General features: G+C 41.0%; 1 protein-coding gene across 1 annotated transcript in view; it reads left to right on the top strand.

Annotated features, from left to right (window-relative positions):
• Positions 1-4,607: 4,607 nt before the first annotated feature.
• The window catches only part of LOC128698649 (nephrin), a 59,309-nt gene continuing 44,315 nt past the window's right edge, over positions 4,608-19,601 (top strand). The window contains exons 1-3 of the mRNA XM_070103793.1: positions 4,608-5,103; positions 13,524-13,658; positions 15,746-15,925. Of these exons, the coding sequence (XP_069959894.1) occupies positions 5,028-5,103; positions 13,524-13,658; positions 15,746-15,925 (391 nt within the window). The 5' untranslated portion in view covers positions 4,608-5,027. The remainder of the gene's footprint in view (positions 5,104-13,523; positions 13,659-15,745; positions 15,926-19,601) is intronic.

Genomic DNA, 19,601 nt, shown 5'->3' with positions numbered 1-19,601 from the left:
AGGTGACTCGAAAAAGAAAGAAACACTATCATTATTTTCACTCCACTGTCTTGCCAGAGGTGCGCCAACACCACTGTCTTAAAAACTCCAAATATCCCCCAGCCTTCCTTTATTTCATTATTATAATCATGGGGGAGCGTTAAACCCGTAGGGAGAATAGAAGGCATTCAGACTCAAGTCAGGGAACTGAAGTACAGATCCAATGATAAGGATAACGTAATAATAATAATAATAATAATAATAATAATAATAATAATAATAATAATAATAATCTTTGTTTCTACCAGTACAGGATATAACTTACACAGACCATAGCTGACATCAATGACATACTATATAGAAAACCCCTGGTTATGTAAGGCATTTCCCGCAACTTAGGTTAATTTTGTCCTCCAGAATGCCACCCACACCAGTCACCTAACACCCAGGTACCTACTTACTGCTAGGTGAACAGGGACAGCAGGTGTAAGGTGTCTAACACCCAGGTACCTACTTACTGCTAGGTGAACAGGGACAGCAGGTGTAAGGTGACTAACACCCAGGTACCTATTTACTGCTAGGTGAACATTGACAGCAGGTGTAAGTTTAATTGACTGGTGAGGGTGGCATCCTGGGGGACAAAATTAACCTAAGTTGAGGGAAATGCCTTACATAACCAGGGGTTTTCTATATAGTATGTCATTGATGTCAGCTATGGTCTGTGTAAGTTATATCCTGTACTGGTAGAAATGAAGATTATTATTATTATTACTGTTAATTTGATTATTAACATGTAAGTAAATGTCAAATGCGAAGACTGGAGAGAACAGGAAGAATAGGGAGAATATGGAGAATAGGAAGAATAGGGAGAATAGGGAGAAGATTATAGGAGTATAAGAAGGTAACACTTCTCTCCCTTGGATAAAACAGAGACAGAACAAGAAAGTAAGAATCCAGGTTTAATTCACTCAGTTAATTTTGGGTTTGTGAAGACTTTATGATGGCTTTCTTTATCCTCAGGTGCTCTCTCTCTCTCTCTTTCATTCTCTATCTGTCTCTGTCTCTCTCTGTCTGTCAGTCTTTCTCTCTCTCTCTCTCTCTCTCTGTCTGTCTGTCTGTCTGTCTGTCTGTCTCTCTCTCTCTCTCTCTCTCTCTCTCTCTCTCTCTCTCTCTCTCTCTCTCTCTCTCTCTCTCTCTCTCTCTCTCTCTCTCTTTCACTCTATTATTATTATTGCTATTAATTTTATTACTATTATTATTACTACCACTATTATTGCTATTATTACTATTATAATTATTATTGTTAATGTTATTGTTACTATTATTACTGTCATTATTTTCTCATTATTATTATTATTATTATTATTATTATTATTATTATTGACAGAGGTAGACCGCCGTGTATATTCACATTAACTAACACAGGTAGCGGTGGAGACGCGGTCATCAGTCCGATCAAACAATTTTTAATCACAAAAATCCCTTTGGCAGGAAAATAAAACTCCCCTAATGGTTATAATCATAACCATAATTTTTAAAGGGGTGGAGTGGTAAGCCAGTGGAAGGCCTCGGTCAGCTGACCAAAAGCTCCAGCTGTGGGTCATATGACTCAGACCCACGTCAGGAAACACTTGTCCTGTTTCCTGACAAACATTATATCTATATCCCTTTGGTAACAATTTTTTGCCCGGTTACCTGGTCAGTGGAGCGTAGGTTTGGTAGGGGTTGTTGTAGGGGGGGTAGGGTAGTGGTACTGGGGGTGTTAAAATGTGGTAGTAGTAGTGGTTGTAGAAGTGGTGGTTGTAATAGTGGTGGTTGTAGTAATAGTGATGGTAGTTATGGATGGCGTAGTAATGGTACATGGGAGAATTTAATACCTATTATATTCACGGGAAGAGCTAAATTCGTAGGGGGGTCATTCAGATTGGGGAAGGTAGCTCCAATCCTTTGGATCAAGAGTCCTTTGCCAACGTGGAGACACCTCCCTCTCCCCCCGCCTCTCCTTGCAGGGGAAGGGGGAGTGTGTGGGAGGCAGTGAGGGGGGGATTAGGAGGCGAGAGTGGTTGAAGGGGATTGGAAGGGGGATGCATGGTGAGGGGGATTGGAAGGGGAGGCAGGGGTGACGGGGATTGGGAGAGGGAGGCAGGGTGAGTTGATTGGGGAGGGGGGAAAGGGGGGAGTTTGAATGAGAGGGGGAAAGGGGAAGTTTTAGTGGGAGGGGAAAGGGGAGTGGGAGGGGTGGGGTTATGGGAGGGGGAGGGGACAAACCATGAGAGTAAAAGCCAAAGGGAAAAAAAATCAGTTGGTCTTGGTGCTTCGAGGTGGGAGGATGCGCCGCTGCTCCGCGCTGCTCTCCTCTCTTGTATATTGTCAAACTTCTCTTAAAGTTGTAAAACACGCTTTTACCCACACGGATTTAACACTGTGACACTAACGTGTTGATGAAGCGTTACCTTGTTGCAAATGGAGTGATTGTTATGATATTTGTTTAGTCAGAAAAATGTTGCATTTCGGAAATTAGCATAAAAATTAACTAGGCAGACTAAATTGTTTACCATCTTAATGAACTAACAACTGCGTGTCTACACTGCAAACTAAATTGTTTGCCAAACTAATGGCGCTAAAGTTTTTAACTTAAAACTGATCTTGACTGATTATTTTGAAGATGGTATTAAATACCGACATGTGCAACAGTTGGGTACCTTTATTGATGAAACGTTTCGCCTGCACAGTAGGCTTCCTCAGTCACATACAGAGGCAGCAGGTGTAGTAGTGAAATAATGATAATGTAATCAGTCCATCAACTTGGGAGGAAAAGTATTTGAGGTGGTCAGTCCCTTAGTCTGGATATCGTTCCAGATCTTGAAGCTGAGTTATTCTCCCTCCTGAGGGACTGACCACCTCATATTTTTTCTCCAAGGTTGATGGACTGATTACATCAGTTTTATGTCACTGCTACACCTGCTGCCTCTGTATTTGACTGAAGAAGCCTGCTGTGTGGGCGAAACGTTTCAAGAATACAGATACCCAACTGTTGTGCATGTGTCTTAATCTTTATTACCGATTCAGTGTCATCACTGAAGGTACTTGACTCATAATGACAAACATGATCAGTGAAAAAATAAAGTGCGGGTACTCAAAAATAAGAAAAAGTAATTAATTTTGTAGATTCCATCACTTTTAACTTACTCTTCATGATAAAGTTGTTAGTCAAAGAAAGTTCCCTGAAGGAAAATGTAGAATATACCTTAGTATATCTGTGCCTGGCATTAGGAAAAATTAGGTGAGAAGTGAATGCAAAGGAATTCATTTAGAAAACTGGCAAGATACATCACTAGGATAACACTGATTGATGCAGCCCGGGTAGGTCTGTTACTAATTAGGATATCACTGATGTAACTGGGATAGATCTATCACTCCATAGGATAATACTGACTGATGTAACTAGGGTAGATGCATCACACACTAGGATAATATTGAGTGATGTAACTAGGGTAGATGCATCACACTAGGATAATATTGAGTGATGTAACTAGGGTAGATGCATCACACACTAGGATAATATTGAGTGATGTAACTAGGGTAGATGCATCACACACTAGGATAATATTGAGTGATGTAACTAGGGTAGATGCATCACACTAGGATAATATTGAGTGATGTAACTAGGGTAGATGCATCACACACTAGGATAATATTGAGTGATGTAACTAGGGTAGATGCATCACACACTGGGATAATATTGAGTGATGTAACTAGGGTAGATGCATCACACTAGGATAATATTGACAGATGTAACCTGGGTAGATGCATCACACACTAGGATAATATTCAGTGATGTAACCTGGGTAGATGCATCACACACTAGGATAATATATTGACTGATGTAGTAATTAGGCTCCTTAGGCTTGGTTATAAACATTTCTGGCAGAGATACTATCTCTCCGTAGATCAAACTTGATGGTATCCCGTTCCTCTCAAGCTCTGCTTGATCCCTGAAGGTTTTTTTATGAATGTAATAATGTGAGACCTGGTCCTACGCACCACTAACCTGCAGTCTAAACTTGTTAATATTTTATACATTTATCATCATTATTATTATTAGGTAAGGTTTGTCAGGAAACAGGGCAACTGTTTCCTAACATGGGTCTTAGTTATATGAGGACTCGCAGCTGGAGCTTTTGGTAATTGACCGAGACCTTCTGTTGGCTTACCCCTCCACCTTAAAAATTGTGGCTGTGATTAGCACTTATTATTATTAATAAACGTTATCATGTGACCTGTCGTATATTCAAAGGAATATATGATGCACCACATTACAAAACAAAGGGCTTACTGATGCTGACAAACAAAGCGCCGGTTGAATCTGCCGGGTATAATTTGAGTTTGACGGGACAAATCTCCCTCAGAAATTACTCGCTTGAGAAAGAAGTCCAGGAGCGCGCCAACAAGTAATCAGACCCTTTATTGCGGTATTCACGTATTTTGGTAAGAATTTATTCTTTATTTTCTGGTCACACAGTCATTAACTATTCACAGTCATGAGCTGTAAATAAGGGAAGTGCAGCAGTATAATCACTTTATATACAAGGGAAATAATCAGTTCAGAAATTCTGTAACTTGCAGAGAGATAAAAAAAAATGTGATCACTTACATAGAGCAATATATTGGTAAGATACTATGTGCTGGAACAATATAGTGCAGTGAATACCAAAACTTTTGATAATATTCTGTAAATTGGTAAGAATCTTTGGAATTTCGGATTGCGTGTCATTTTGGAAAATAAAAACTATGGATATAAGCAAACTATTAGCGTAGTGGATACTACGACAATATATTATTTAGTTAGTAAATCTGTGATACTTAGTATCAGTGAACCAATCTCCTTAAAGTGAAATGGAACGTTACTGAGAACATAAATAGTATTATATAACAAAGACTTTTCTATCTCCGTTGCTTTGATGTGTAATCTATGTAAAGAAACGTTGGTAGAATTGCCATATATAGTGCGTCATTGTTGAGATAAATACTGTGATTCAGCCACGGCTATGACATCACCGGTTCCCAGGACACCACCAACTCAGTTCGTTATCCTGGTTATCTTCAGCTTCGTTATTCAAGGAGGTAAGTCATCAATTCTAACTTTAGGTAGAATATAGTTAAAAACAGTAAAAGTGCAATATTTCATAATCTTAGGATTATATTCTTTTGCTTAGATTGCTTCACACACACACATACCAGGGCTAGGAGCTAAGTATCGACCCCTGAAACCACAATTAGGTGAGTACATACACATACACGCTCGCATGCACACGTACGTACGTACGTATATTTGATGTTAGTCATTGACTCGCATCAGTTGAATAACCTCTGCAGTCACTATGCTCGTCTAGCAAATCTAAGAGTAGCCTTAAGAAATCTCAGCAAAGAGTCATTCCAGGCCCTTTATACAATATATGTTAGGCCCATATTGGAGTATACAACACCAGTAGGGAACCCGCATCTGAAAAAAAATTACGAATCAGGAGAAAGTGAGCTAAGGGGCTTGAGCTGCGAGGAGTGGCTAACGAAATTTAATCTAACGACATTAGAGAACAAGAAAAAGGGAGACATGATGAAAATAATACTCATAGGAATTAATAGGGACGATGAATAGGCGGGAAAACACCTATTCGAGGGATACAGACGAACCGCAGGGATGTCAGGAGCATTTTCTTAGACTCAAGGAAGTAAGAGATCTGAATGACTTCGATGGGGAAGTGATGGAGACAGGCTCCATACATAGTTTTAAAAGCAAGTACGATAGGGCCCAAGAAACAAAGAGGGAATTTAGGATAGGCTAGGTAAGGCTTGTCAGGCAACAAGACGAGTGTTTCCTGTCGCCGGTTTTAAAGAATGAGTCCTGGCGAGCGGTAAGTTGAGAGGCAAGGCCAGGAGCTAGGTTTCGTCCCCAACAACCACATATAGATAAGCACACACCCATCTTCAGGTAACCTTCCTTAAGATTCCATAATTTCTGGAGGTACGGTGGCATGGAATCGACGCTTGGGAAAGGATCAAACACCATCGTATGTGATGTTCACTCAAAGGGAAAGCTATACCATCTCCACTGTACTCGAAGCTGCGAGGGATCCTTGGACAGTGTTCACTGTGGCTCAGTCTTACTGCGTGTCAAGGCCGGTCAAGGAGAGTAGAAGTCGATTAAATCCTTTCGACATTACACGAGGCGAGAGAGAGACACTCCTAACAGCACTTTTACAAAGAGCAGGTCGAGAATCAATCCAGTCTCCAGCTGACGTAACTTTTCACGGTAGGAAGATTGGATGTCGATGTCCCTCACAGTCAATTCACACCTCATTCGACATAGTTTGACACATAAGAGAAAATAAATTAATATACCTCTCGACGCAATTAATGTGCAGCAGAGGGGAAGAGTCCATGTTAACTCTACTGCTTAACTCGAGAAGTAATGAAGAAATTCTATTATTATTATTATTATCATTATTATTATTATCATTATTATTATTATCATTATTATTATTATTATTACTGGATAGTGCTAAATTCGTTACGCCCCACTAAAAATAACAAGTTCAGAAAAAGTATTATCATTACTGGAAAGTGCTATCTAATTATGTTTGATCTAAGGACGGGAATGTAATTACGTTTGATCTAAGGACGGGAGTGTAATTACGTTTGATCGAAGGACGGGGAGGGTAAAAAGGAAGTATATTCATGTTTCAATATATCATGGCGAAGAGGAAGTCAAGTCACCCCCTACTCGACATAGCATGACATACAAAACTAGATTTCAGATTCCGTAAAGCATTTTTCGAAAATCGGACTCGATCCCTCTCGACAGAACTAGACCAGAGGTAATGTCGACTCGTCTCTCTCATGATGGTGGAGCAATACCAAAGAGAGAGAGAGAGAGAGAGAATGTAATCTTTCATCACTGCTGGACTTCCTTCCACGGTAGCCTAGCGGTAGTGTTTACATTCTGACGGCAGCGTTGGAGTCCCACAGGGGATTACAGAGTCCTGACGACCCTGACGTGTCTGATTTTAATACATTTGGTTTTATTTCTACATGTGGCTCTATTATGCATATATATATATATATATATATATAAACACACATACAAACTATCTCTCGGTTCAGCAGCAAGATTCGAACCTGCAAACTCGGCGTCAGAGTATGCAGTATTTTATCCACACAGCCAGATTCCGGTATCAGAGTATATATGTCATGCCAAATATGTAAAACTGGTCAGTTAGCAAGAACTCATTTAAAATTAAGTCCTCTCTGAAATTTTCTCTTATACATTTAAAGATATATTTTTTTCATTAATGTTAATGTAAAAATTTTTAATTTTGCACCAAAAGAATCTTAGAAAACTTACCTAACCTTATTATAACAAGAGCAATTTATTTTAGCCTAACCCAACTAAATATATTTTAGATTTGTTCACAGTAATTTAATACTAAACAAACACAGTGAAGTATATTTTTTTCGTTAGGTTCAGGATGATTTTGGCGAAATTATTGCATACACAAATTTTCACTTGTCCTATATGGCAAGATGAACGTTACTATTTAAGCCAAGATCGCAAATACTTCCTATTCGGTACGACATATATATATATATATATATATATATATATATATATATATATATATATATATATATATATATATATATATATATATATATATATATATATATATATATATATATATTATATTGATAGTTCCTTGATAATGTGAGTAGTCACGAAAGCGCTTGGAATTTCTCTATTCTTTCAGAGTGGTTGTTTTTGCATATTCTGAAATCACCTGTTTACTGTGATCTTATTGTGTGTGTATATATATATATATATATATATATATATATATATATATATATATATATATATATATATATATATATATATATATATATGTCGTGCCGAATAGGCAGAACTTGCGATCTTGGCTTAAATAGCAACGCTCATCTTGCCATATAGGACAAGTGAAAATTTGTGTATGCAATAATTTCGCCAAAATCATTCTGAACCTAACGAAAAAAATATATTTCACTGTGTTTGTTTAGTATTAAATTATTGTCAACAAATCTAAAATATATTTAGTTGGGGTAGGCTAAAATAAATTGTTCTTGTTATAATAAGGTTAGGTAAGTTTTCTAAGATTCTTTTGGTGTAAAACTGTAAGTTTTTACATTAACATTAATGAAAAAAATATATCTTTAAACGTATAAGAGAAATTTTTAGAAAGGACTTAATTTTAAATGAGTTCTGGCTAATTGACCAGTTTTACATATTCGGCACGACATATATATATATATATATATATATATATATATATATATATATATATATATATATATATATATATATATATATATCAATAACAACACTGCGCTAGCCAAGGATTCGAACCCATGTTGTACTGACCTGCTTCATGGGAAGCGAGAACCACATGGCTAGCGCAGTGTTGTTATTGATCAATACCACTCGTTCGTGGTTACAATAATATATAAATACTGCTCGTGAGGCTAGTACACCAAACAGGGATGAGAATGAAATTAGCTTAGAAGCTCCCACACCTCCGTATGCCCTCGGATGGTGGCTCAACAGCTAGCTGTGTGCTGGCTGCACCATTCTTATAGGGTTCGGGTGGTCCTGTGGTTTAAAGCGTCATGTGGTTCTCGCTTACCATGAGGCAGGCCAGTATAACATGGGTTCGAATCCTTGGCTAGCGCAGTGTTGTTATTGATCAATACCACTCGTTCGTGGTTACAATAATATATATATGTATGTATGTATGTGTGTGTGTGTATTAAGTAAACTCTCAGTGTATTTACAGTGAGAGACGTAGACCACTGTGTAGAGCTCCTGTGTACTTATATTATTTATATGAAGGTCGTGAAGAGGAGGAGGTCAAAACTCTGTGGTCTTGAACTGCCACGTTTGACTTCCTCTAATGACGGACTCGTGAATGGAGCTGGAAGTCCCCATCCTTTCCTCGCATCAAACCTGATTGCTACCCATTTCCAGGTGTTGCATGACCCTTTCACTGTTGGTTCAACTCGTCTTCAAGACTCAATTAGTAATCACCGCTGACCTCAGTCTGCGGAATAACATTTAAACCCGTAGCCTTTTTCTCGGTTGGAACTACCTTCCCCTTCCTCGGCTCAAACTTGATTACCTCTCATTCACCATACGATAATTCTAGCAATAATAATAAATGACGATAATAGTGAAAATAATAATAATAATTATACTGAAGAGAAATTCCTTCAACTCGCAAGGGTCATAAATCGCGCCCTAAAGAATGTGTTAATCATATTTGATCCAAGGAAGGAGAGCGCAGCTTCAGTTCCTTGGATCAAGAACCCTTCCGAGCATCTAAGCACTCCCTCCTTGAGGGGTGTCAAGCTAAAGGTATTATTATATTATTATTATTATTATTATTATTAATTATTCTGCTTCGCCGATAGGTATAAATAGATATTAAACTAACTTTGTCGGGTAATTTATTAAATATTATCTTTGTTTGTGGTATTTAGAGCTCACAGATTCTGGAGTCTAGCCTGATTAGGCTATTATTTTAAGCTGATTTAAGTGAGAGTCTACACGAGCATAGCTCTTGTTTGGAATAATAAATATAATAATAATAGTAATTATAATAATCACATAATAATAATAATAGCAATAACAACTTATAATAATAACAAAAAAAATGTGGGGTGGACGTAAGATAAGGGGTTAGAGAGAGTGTGGAGGGAGTTAGAGGAGAGTGTTTGAGTGGGTAGGGATTGAGGAATGTTACAAATGTAAGGCAAGGAATTAGGGAAGGAATTAGAAAAGGAATAGAGAAAGTCATTGATTTACATATTTTTATCGGGTTAAATTCTTTCAACTTTTTTTTATTTTCCTTCTGACATTGATTGCATTGCACACATAATCATTACAGGCCTACAGGTGGTGAGTCTCTACGCCAGGAGAATTGAATTTTAATTGAATTTTTACCAGCGAGGCTTCTAATTTATTATGCACCCCATAGTCCTAGTGTGCAGAGAAGCGGGCCTTTTTTTTTTTTTTTTGATTCACAGAGGACTTCCATCTGGGCGCTTAATTCGTGAACAAAATTACAATCCAACATTAAAATTGTTAGTCATTTGTTCAACTGCATTTGATGTTTTTACTAGCAAACTTGGAGTATTTTCTGAATAAATTTGCCTTGAATGGTTATGTTACGTGGGTTAGTGTGCTGACGATCTCTATTTCTTCACGATACTTAACAGTTCGCAAACAGGCGAAATTATTTACAGACATTATCTCTCAGTCCACAACAGGATTCGAACATGTAAACTCTCATCAAAGAGTACACAGTACTCTATCCACACATAAAATGTGCATAAAGTACTGTGTACTCTGATGCCGAGTTTGTAAGTTCAAATCCTGCTGTGGATTGAGAGATTTGTGAATAAGTGAACAATCAAGCCCAAGGAAGTGATCATAGCGCTGAATAAATACTCTATATTTTGTGATCATCATCGTATGTTCCATACTGCCTTCCTGCTATGATTATTATTATTATTATTAGTAGTAGTGGGAGTATTAGTATTAGTTGTAGTAGGAGTAGCAGCAGCAGCAGCAGCAGCAGTAGTAGTAGTAGTAGTAGTAGTAGTAGTAGTAGTATGAGAAGTATAGTAGCAGTAATAGTATTCGTATTAGTAACAGTATTGGTATTATACTAGTATTGGTACTAGTAATAGTATTAATGTTAAGTGTTAGTATTATATTCAAAAAGCGCAAAATCCGTATGGATTTATTTTGTGACTTGATTATTTAGGCATTCCATAGTTATAATATTACTTGCCCTGACATGATTTAATTATATATATAAAGCTTATTTAGCTGTATGAAGTCTGGCTTCATGTAATGGGTACTGCCCTCTGGGAGAGAGAGAGAGAGAGGGGGGGGAGCAGGGTAGTTAAGGAGGGAGATAGCGAAGAGGACGAAAGTGAAGGACAAAGGGAGGGTAGGGAATGGAAGAGGGCGTGAAGGAGGGATAAAGGAGGTGAAGGATAGGGAGTAGATGAGAGGGAGTGAACGAGTGGAAAGTAGCGAATGAGGGAGTGGCATGGAGTAAGCGAGGGAGTCAGTGAAGGAGGGAGAGATAGAAGTGTGAATAAAGGAGGAATCATAATAATGGTTAACATAGCGTCCATACAGTTCAAAATCTTGGGTTAACACAGTTCCTTCACTGCTCCAAAGACGAATATTCAGATATTCTCACCGTTTCTCACGGTTTTGCCTGATATAATACTTCAATTTCGTTCATATGGTCGAAAGCCCCAGGCTAGTACAACCACTGAGCAGCCCTGGAGGTTATGTCAACATCCCAACAGGGCAAAAGAGCGCTACAGCCCAACCAGAAGGCTAACAATCCCGTAAAAGCAAGCCTAAAGTAACCTTTATGATAATGTAAACAAACTCTCAATGGCGGCCTCCCACTGGTGCCACCAGTACTGGGGGAAAGAATGTTGTTCCCCACTACCTTAGTAGAGGTGAAAATGCCAGTGCAATACATAGAAAAAATAGATCACGAGGCGAGAGTGGAGTTAGGCCCGGGGCAAGGTGAAGGATGGTGGAGCGGGCAACCCTCCAGACAAGTGTCAACACACGCTAAACGTCTGCTTTCATGATGCCCTTTGTGTGTGTGTTGCTTGGGAGGGTGAGGCCTCATTCATAGCTTGACCCCCCCTCCCAACCATCAACCTCTCCCTTTCTCTCACTCTCTCCCCAACACACACACACACACACACACTGGAGACACTTATCAGGGGAGAGTGTTAAAACACTTGGAAAGCATGGGTTTAGGGATGCCAGATTTTATTAACTTGATGAGTTCTGTAACAGTAACAGATGTGCGACGAGAGAGACGGGTGGGTGGATTGCATTTTTTTTAGTTTGCATGAAGACGTTTGAAATTGTACCCTACAAGAATTTGGGCCCAAAAACTTGAGATTCAGCCAGGAATAACAGGGATGTACTCCGGTGGATCAAAGAGTATCCTATTGGAAGGAAGCAGAGTGACTATCAGGAAAGAGACGTCAGAATGGGGAAAGAGTAACCAAGGGGTTTCCGCAAGGATCGGTATTAGACCAGTTCTGCTTCTGGTTTACGTGAACGACTTTCCCTGTTCGATGAAGATGTAAAGCTTAACGATGAGAAGAAAAACAGACGAGGAAAGGGAAAGGCTTCAAAGGGAGTTGGACAAAATGATAAAGTGGTCAGATAAGTGGTTTCCTGAATACAACCCTAGTAAATGCAAGTTTATGAAAATTGGGGAAAGAGCAAGAGAACAGGAAACTAGGAGTACACAGGCTGCAGACTTCATTCCAAGAGAAAGACGTAGGGGTGAGCATAGTGCCCAGTATAACACATCAGCCGAATAACCTATGCAGTCAATGCTCGTCTGGCAAATCTAAGAGTAGCCTTTACGAATCTCAACAACGACTCATTCCATGCTCTTTATACAACATGCCAGGGAGGACATACTGGCATACAAAATACTCAGCGGAATTAATAAGGTAGCTTGGGATAGGCTGTGTGAGAGGCAAGAAACGGAAACTCGGGGACTGTTGAAAGTTAAAGGCTCAGATGAGTCACAGGGATGTTAGGAAGTATTTCTTGTCTCAGAGTGGTTGGGAAGTGGGATGAACTTGGTGAGGAAGTGCTGCATGCAGGCTTCATACATAGTTTTAAGAGCAGGTACGACAGGTCCCACGAGGCTAAGAGGGAATGAATACGTAGAGTGACAAGTTAAGAAACAGGGCCAGGAGCTGAGAGTCGACTCCTGGAATCGCGAATGTGTGGACACAGGCACGATCGCACGCATGTACAACCACGCTCGCACGCATGCGCAACCACGCTTGCACGCATGCACAACCACGCTCGCACGCATGCACAACCACGCTCGCACACACACACACACACACACACACACACACACACACACACACACACACACACACACACACACACACACACACACACACACACACACACACACACACACACACAACAATTACCCATCAATCCTGCAGATCTCACAGTTCTCCGCCACTTTCAAAATTTCAAATCTCCAATCACCAGCTGAAGCCTCCCCTGATTACCGACTTAAGGGCCAATGAGACGCTGTTTTTTATGCTCCCACCAACCTAATGCTAGAAATGTCCTCCCATTTTGTTCTCGAATTTTGTGTGAAATTTTCTTTGTATTATTATTATTATTATATTGTTTTAAGTGGTGGTAATAGTTGTAGTAATAGTGTTATTATTATAATTATTATTACGCGATGTGCTATACGATGGCACTTTGAAGTTATATTTGGGGCAGTACTATTCATATGTGTTATTATAGTAATGAATGATGCACCTCGTCACAAATATGTAGTTGATGCTGGAGGCGACGTATTCCTGAGGTGTGTGATGGAGCACTAACACCAACTCTCCACACTGCTTTTCCCCCACAGGTGTGGGTCAGCAGCAGAGGTTCAGTGTGTGTCCTGAGAGTGTGGAGGTGTCTGAAGGGGATGACGTCTTCCTGAGGTGCGTGGTGGAGCACCAGCAGGGCAAGGCTCAGTGGACCAAGGATGGCTTCGCACTTGGTAGGTACGAGCCGGTGCTAGGACTCAACCATCTCACAACACTAGCAAGCAAAACACTGTAGATTTTAAAATTGCTTGATTATTTTTCTTAGTCCTCTCTTCTTCTCCTCTTCTTTCTTCTTTATTATTCTTCTCTATTTTTATTAGGTTATCGCTCTTCTCACGTTAAAACAATATTCCTGGAACAATAAAAAACTAATCCACGCTTTGGGCAAGAAACTTCAAGCAGCTTTTCTGTCTATCTTGGACCCTTAACAAGTCATATTTGTGACCTGATGAAAGCTCAGGACGGACCGAAACGTCAACATTTTTCTCTCTGTAGTGTAGGTTAGTTATGGCTTCCTGGCATTGTATTGTAGTTCACTACATTGGTGTTTTCGGACTGGAACATTTCGAATTCTACCAGTGTGTGTAATGAACCGTAGGCAAGGGTTAACTGAATGATAGTAATGACCTCAGAGTGTATAATGCTGACCAGCGTGTATGTGGCGTGTGGGCAGGTGAGCCTAGGTGCTGGTGTATGGACAGGTGCTGGGGTATGGACAGGTGCTTGTGTATGGACAGGTGGTGGTGTATGGACAGGTGCTGGTGTCTGGGCAGGTGCTGGTGTATGGACAGGTGCTGGTGTATGGACAGGTGGTGGTGTCCGGGCAGGTGCTGGTGTATGGACAGGTGCTGGTGTATGGACAGGTGCTGGTGTATGGACAGGTGCTGGTGTCTGGGCAGGTGCTGGTGTCTGGGCAGGTGCTGGTGTCTGGGCAGGTGCTGGTGTCTGGGCAGGTGCTGGTGTCTGGGCAGGTGCTGGTGTCTGGGCAGGTGCTGGTGTCTGGGCAGGTGCTGGTGTTTGGGCAGGTGCTTGTGTCTGGGCAGGTGCTGGTGTCTGGGCAGGTGCTGGTGTCTGGGCAGGTGCTGGTGTCTGGGCAGGTGCTGGTGTCTGGGCAGGTGCTGGTGTCTGGGCAGGTGCTGGTGTCTGGGCAGGTGCTGGTGTTTGGGCAGGTGCTTGTGTCTGGGCAGGTGCTGGTGTCTGGGCAGGTGCTGGTGTCTGGGCAGGTGCTGGTGTTTGGGCAGGTGCTTGTGTCTGGGCAGGTGCTTGTGTCTGGGCAAGTGCTGGTGTCTGGGCAGGTGCTGGTGTCTGGGCAGGTGCTGGTGTCTGGGCAGGTGCTGGTGTCTGGGCAGGTGCTGGTGTCTGGGCAGGTGCTGGTGTCTGGGCAGGTGCTGGTGTCTGGGCAGGTGATGGTGTCTGGGCAGGTGCTGGTGTCTGGGCAGGTGCTGGTGTCTGGGCAGGTGCTGGTGTCTGGGCAGGTGATGGTGTCTGGGCAGGTGCTGGTGTCTGGGCAGGTGCTGGTGTTTGGGCAGGTGCTGGTGTCTGGGCAGGTGCTGGTGTCTGGGCAGGTGCTGGTGTCTGGGCAGGTGCTGGTGTCTGGGCAGGTGCTGGTGTTTGGGCAGGTGCTGGTGTCTGGGCAGGTGCTGGTGTCTGGGCAGGTGCTGGTGTCTGGGCAGGTGCTGGTGCTACGTAGTGACCTAGTAGATCATGTTTATGTTTTCGGGCAACCTTCTATTATAGGAAAGCACTGGTTTAGCAATAAAGTTGTGTATAAGTGGAACAGACTCCCTGTTAGCATATATACAAATACGTGTGAGTGCTCGCGAATATATCAGCTTAGTGGACCTAATACTATATTCACTATTATATTTTTATATTATCCTTATCTGAATTACCTAGTCAGAATTAGAGATAGAATATAGCTTGCCTTTCTTAGCAGACAGCCTGGACATGATTGGCTGTCTTATTAAGTTTAAAAGCCAGTATACTTCACGAGTGCCATTAAGGCTGCAAATCACTTGTACAACACCAGACAAGAATAATTTAATCTAGAAAATTGGGATTAAAATGAACTCTCAGTATGCATTCGCTTGAGAGATATGAATCATATCTCATTTATTTTTAATTCGAATTGTAATAATAATAATTAAGAGATATGATTCATATCTCTCAAATATTCTTGGTTCTGATTGTAACCTTGATACGAATCACGGGGCCTCGTGTTACTAGACTTACCCATGTACTTAAATGCACTCCTGTGCAGGGTTCGAGCGTGGTGTGCCCGGGTACCCACGGTACCAGTACGCGGGCGACCCCGAGCTGGGGGAACACCACCTGGTTATCACTGGTGTCACACTCACTGAAGACGGCGAGTACCAGTGTCAGGTGGGACCTACTGACACCAGTCCACCCATCTGGGCCGCTGCTAACCTCACCGTACTCTGTGAGTATTATTAATTTTATTATTCGTATTATTATATTTATTATTATTATTATTATTATTATTATTATTATTATTATTATTATTATTATTATTATTATTATAATAATTTTTGTTATTATTATGTTGGTATTATTATTATTTTATTATTATTGATGTTACTACTACTATTAATAGTAGTAGTAGTATTCACAGAGCACCTGAAAAAATGGGAGACAATCAAATTTGATTCAAGAAAGTGGAGAGTAGCTCAAATTTATTGGATCAAGAACCCTTCACTACCATCGAAGAACCTTCCCCCCCTCCCTAAAGAGCCTAAGAATACAGATACTTATATTCAGAGTTAACAAGGACGCTGAAATGACTTCTCTACTCTCACATCTAGGTTTCTGGGGAAGCCTAGATGTGAGAGTAGTGGCTCGTTCTTTACTGGACGGAGGATCGAGCCTACATTAACCCTCTCCCACCTTAACACTGAATGACTAGCACATATACTCGCTTAAAACTTACAAATTAATAATAATTTGGAACTTGTAAACATTAATATAAACTTGAAATTACAGTTAGCAAAATGGCTCCCATGAAAATATATAATTCTGGCAGTTAACAGAACCATTGACCCTCATACATAATGGTAGTAGCAGTACAAGTGTTGACCCTCATACATGATGGTAGCAACAGTGCAAGTGTTGACCCTCATACATAATGGTAGTAGCAGTACAAGTGTTGACCCTCATACATGATGGTAGCAACAGTGCAAGTGTTGACCCTCATACATGATGGTAGCAACAGTACAAGTGTTGACCCTCATACATGATGGTAGCAACAGTGCAAGTGTTGACTCTCATACATGATGGTACCAACAGTACAAGTGTTGACCCTCATACATGATGGTAGCAACAGTGCAAGTGTTGACTCTCATACATGATGGTAGCAACAGTGCAAGTGTTGACTCTCATACATGATGGTAGCAACAGTACAAGTGTTGACCCTCATACATGATGGTAGCAACAGTGCAAGTGTTGACTCTCATACATGATGGTAGCAACAGTACAAGTGTTGACTCTCATACATGATGGTAGCAACAGTACAAGTGTTGACTCTCATACATGATGGTAGCAACAGTACAAGTGTTGACCCTCATACATGATGGTAGCAACAGTGCAAGTGTTGACTCTCATACATGATGGTAGCAACAGTGCAAGTGTTGACTCTCATACATGATGGTAGCAACAGTGCAAGTGTTGACTCTCATACATGATGGTAGCAACAGTGCAAGTGTTGACCCTCATACATGATGGTAGCAACAGTACAAGTGTTGACTCTCATACATGATGGTAGTAACAGTACAAGTGTTGACTCATACATGATGGTAGCAACAGTGCAAGTGTTGACCCTCATATATGATGGTAGCAACAGTACAAGTGTTGACCCTCATACATGATGGTAGCAACAGTGCAAGTGTTGACTCTCATACATGATGGTAGCAACAGAGCAAGTGTTGACCCTCATACATGATGGTAGCAACATTACAAGTGTTGACCCTCATACATGATGGTAGCAACAGTGCAAGTGTTGACTCTCATACATGATGGTACCAACAGTACAAGTGTTGACCCTCATACATGATGGTAGCAACAGTGCAAGTGTTGACCCTCATACATGATGGTAGCAACAGTGCAAGTGTTGACCCTCATACATGATGGTAGCAACAGTACAAGTGTTGACTCTCATACATGATGGTAGCAACAGTACAAGTGTTGACCCTCATACATGATGGTAGCAACAGTACAAGTGTTGACCCTCATACATGATGGTAGCACCAGTACAAGTGTTGACCCTCATACATGATGGTAGCAACAGTGCAAGTGTTGACTCTCATACATGATGGTAGCAACAGTGCAAGTGTTGACTCTCATACATGATGGTAGCAACAGTACAAGTGTTGACTCTCATACATGATGGTAGCAACAGTACAAGTGTTGACTCTCATACATAATGGTAAGAACAGTGCAAGTGTTGACTCTCATACATGATGTTAGCAAAAGTACAAGTGTTGACTCTCATACATGATGGTAGCAACAGTACAAGTGTTGACCCTCATACATGATGGTAGCAACAGTGCAAGTGTTGACTCTCATACATGATGGTAGCAACAGTGCAAGTGTTGACTCTCATACATGATGGTAGCAACAGTGCAAGTGTTGACTCTCATACATGATGTTAGCAACAGTGCAAGTGTTGACTCTCATACATGATGGTAGCAACAGTGCAAGTGTTGACTCTCATACATGATGGTAGCAACAGTACAAGTGTTGACTCTCATACATGATGGCAGCAACAGTACAAGTGTTGACCCTCATACATGATGGTAGCAACAGTGCAAGTGTTGACTCTCATACATGATGGTAGCAACAGTGCAAGTGTTGACTTTCATACATGATGGTAGCAACAGTGCAAGTGTTGACTCTCATACATAATGGTAGCAACAGTGCAAGTGTTGACTCTCATACATGATGGTAGCAACAGTGCAAGTGTTGACTCTCATACATGATGGTAGCAACAGTACAAGTGTTGACTCTCATACGTGATGGTAGTAACAGTGCAAGTGTTGACTCTCATACATAATGGTAGTAGCAGTACAAGTGTTGACCCTCATACATGATGGTAGCAACAGTACAAGTGTTGACTCTCATACATGATGGTAGCAACAGTACAAGTGTTGACCCTCATACATGATGGTAGCAACAGTGCAAGTGTTGACTCTCATACATTCATACATGATAGTACCAACAGTACAAGTGTTGACCCTCATACATGATGGTAGCAACAGTACAAGTGTTGACCCTCATACGTGATGGTAGCAACAGTGCAAGTGTTGACTCTCATACATGATGGTAGCAACAGTGCAAGTGTTGACTCTCATACATGATGGTAGCAACAGTGCAAGTGTTGACCCTCATACATGATGGTAGCAACAGTGCAAGTGTTGACTCTCATACATGATGGTAGCAACAGTACAAGTGTTGACCCTCATACATGATGGTAGCAACAGTACAAATGTTGACCCTCATACATGATGTTAGCAACAGTGCAAGTGTTGACTCTCATACATGATGGTAGCAACAGTGCAAGTGCTGACTCTCATACATGATGGTAGCAACAGTACAAGTGTTGACCCTCATACATGATGGTAGCAACAGTGCAAGTGTTGACCCTCATACATGATGGTAGCAACAGTACAAGTGCTGACTCTCATACATGATGGTAGCAACAGTGCAAGTGTTGACCCTCATACATGATGGTAGCAACAGTGCAAGTGCTGACTCTCATACATGATGGTAGCAACAGTACAAGTGCTGACTCTCATACATGATGGTAGCAACAGTACAAGTGTTGACTCTCATACATGATGGTAGCAACAGTGCAAGTGTTGACTCTCATACATGATGGTAGCAACAGTACAAGTGTTGACCCTCATACATGATGGTAGCAACAGTGCAAGTGTTGACTCTCATACATGATGGTAGCAACAGTACAAGTGTTGACCCTCATACATGATGGTAGCAACAGTACAAGTGTTGACCCTCATACATGATGGTAGCAACAGTGCAAGTGTTGACTCTCATACATGATGGTAGCAACAGTGCAAGTGCTGACTCTCATACATGATGGTAGC

The sequence above is a fragment of the Cherax quadricarinatus genome, chromosome 88, assembly GCF_038502225.1.
Source record: "Cherax quadricarinatus isolate ZL_2023a chromosome 88, ASM3850222v1, whole genome shotgun sequence".
Lineage (NCBI taxonomy): Eukaryota > Metazoa > Arthropoda > Malacostraca > Decapoda > Parastacidae > Cherax > Cherax quadricarinatus.
Note: the sequence above shows the minus strand (reverse complement) of the source record. Positions and strands in the feature narration are given on the sequence as shown.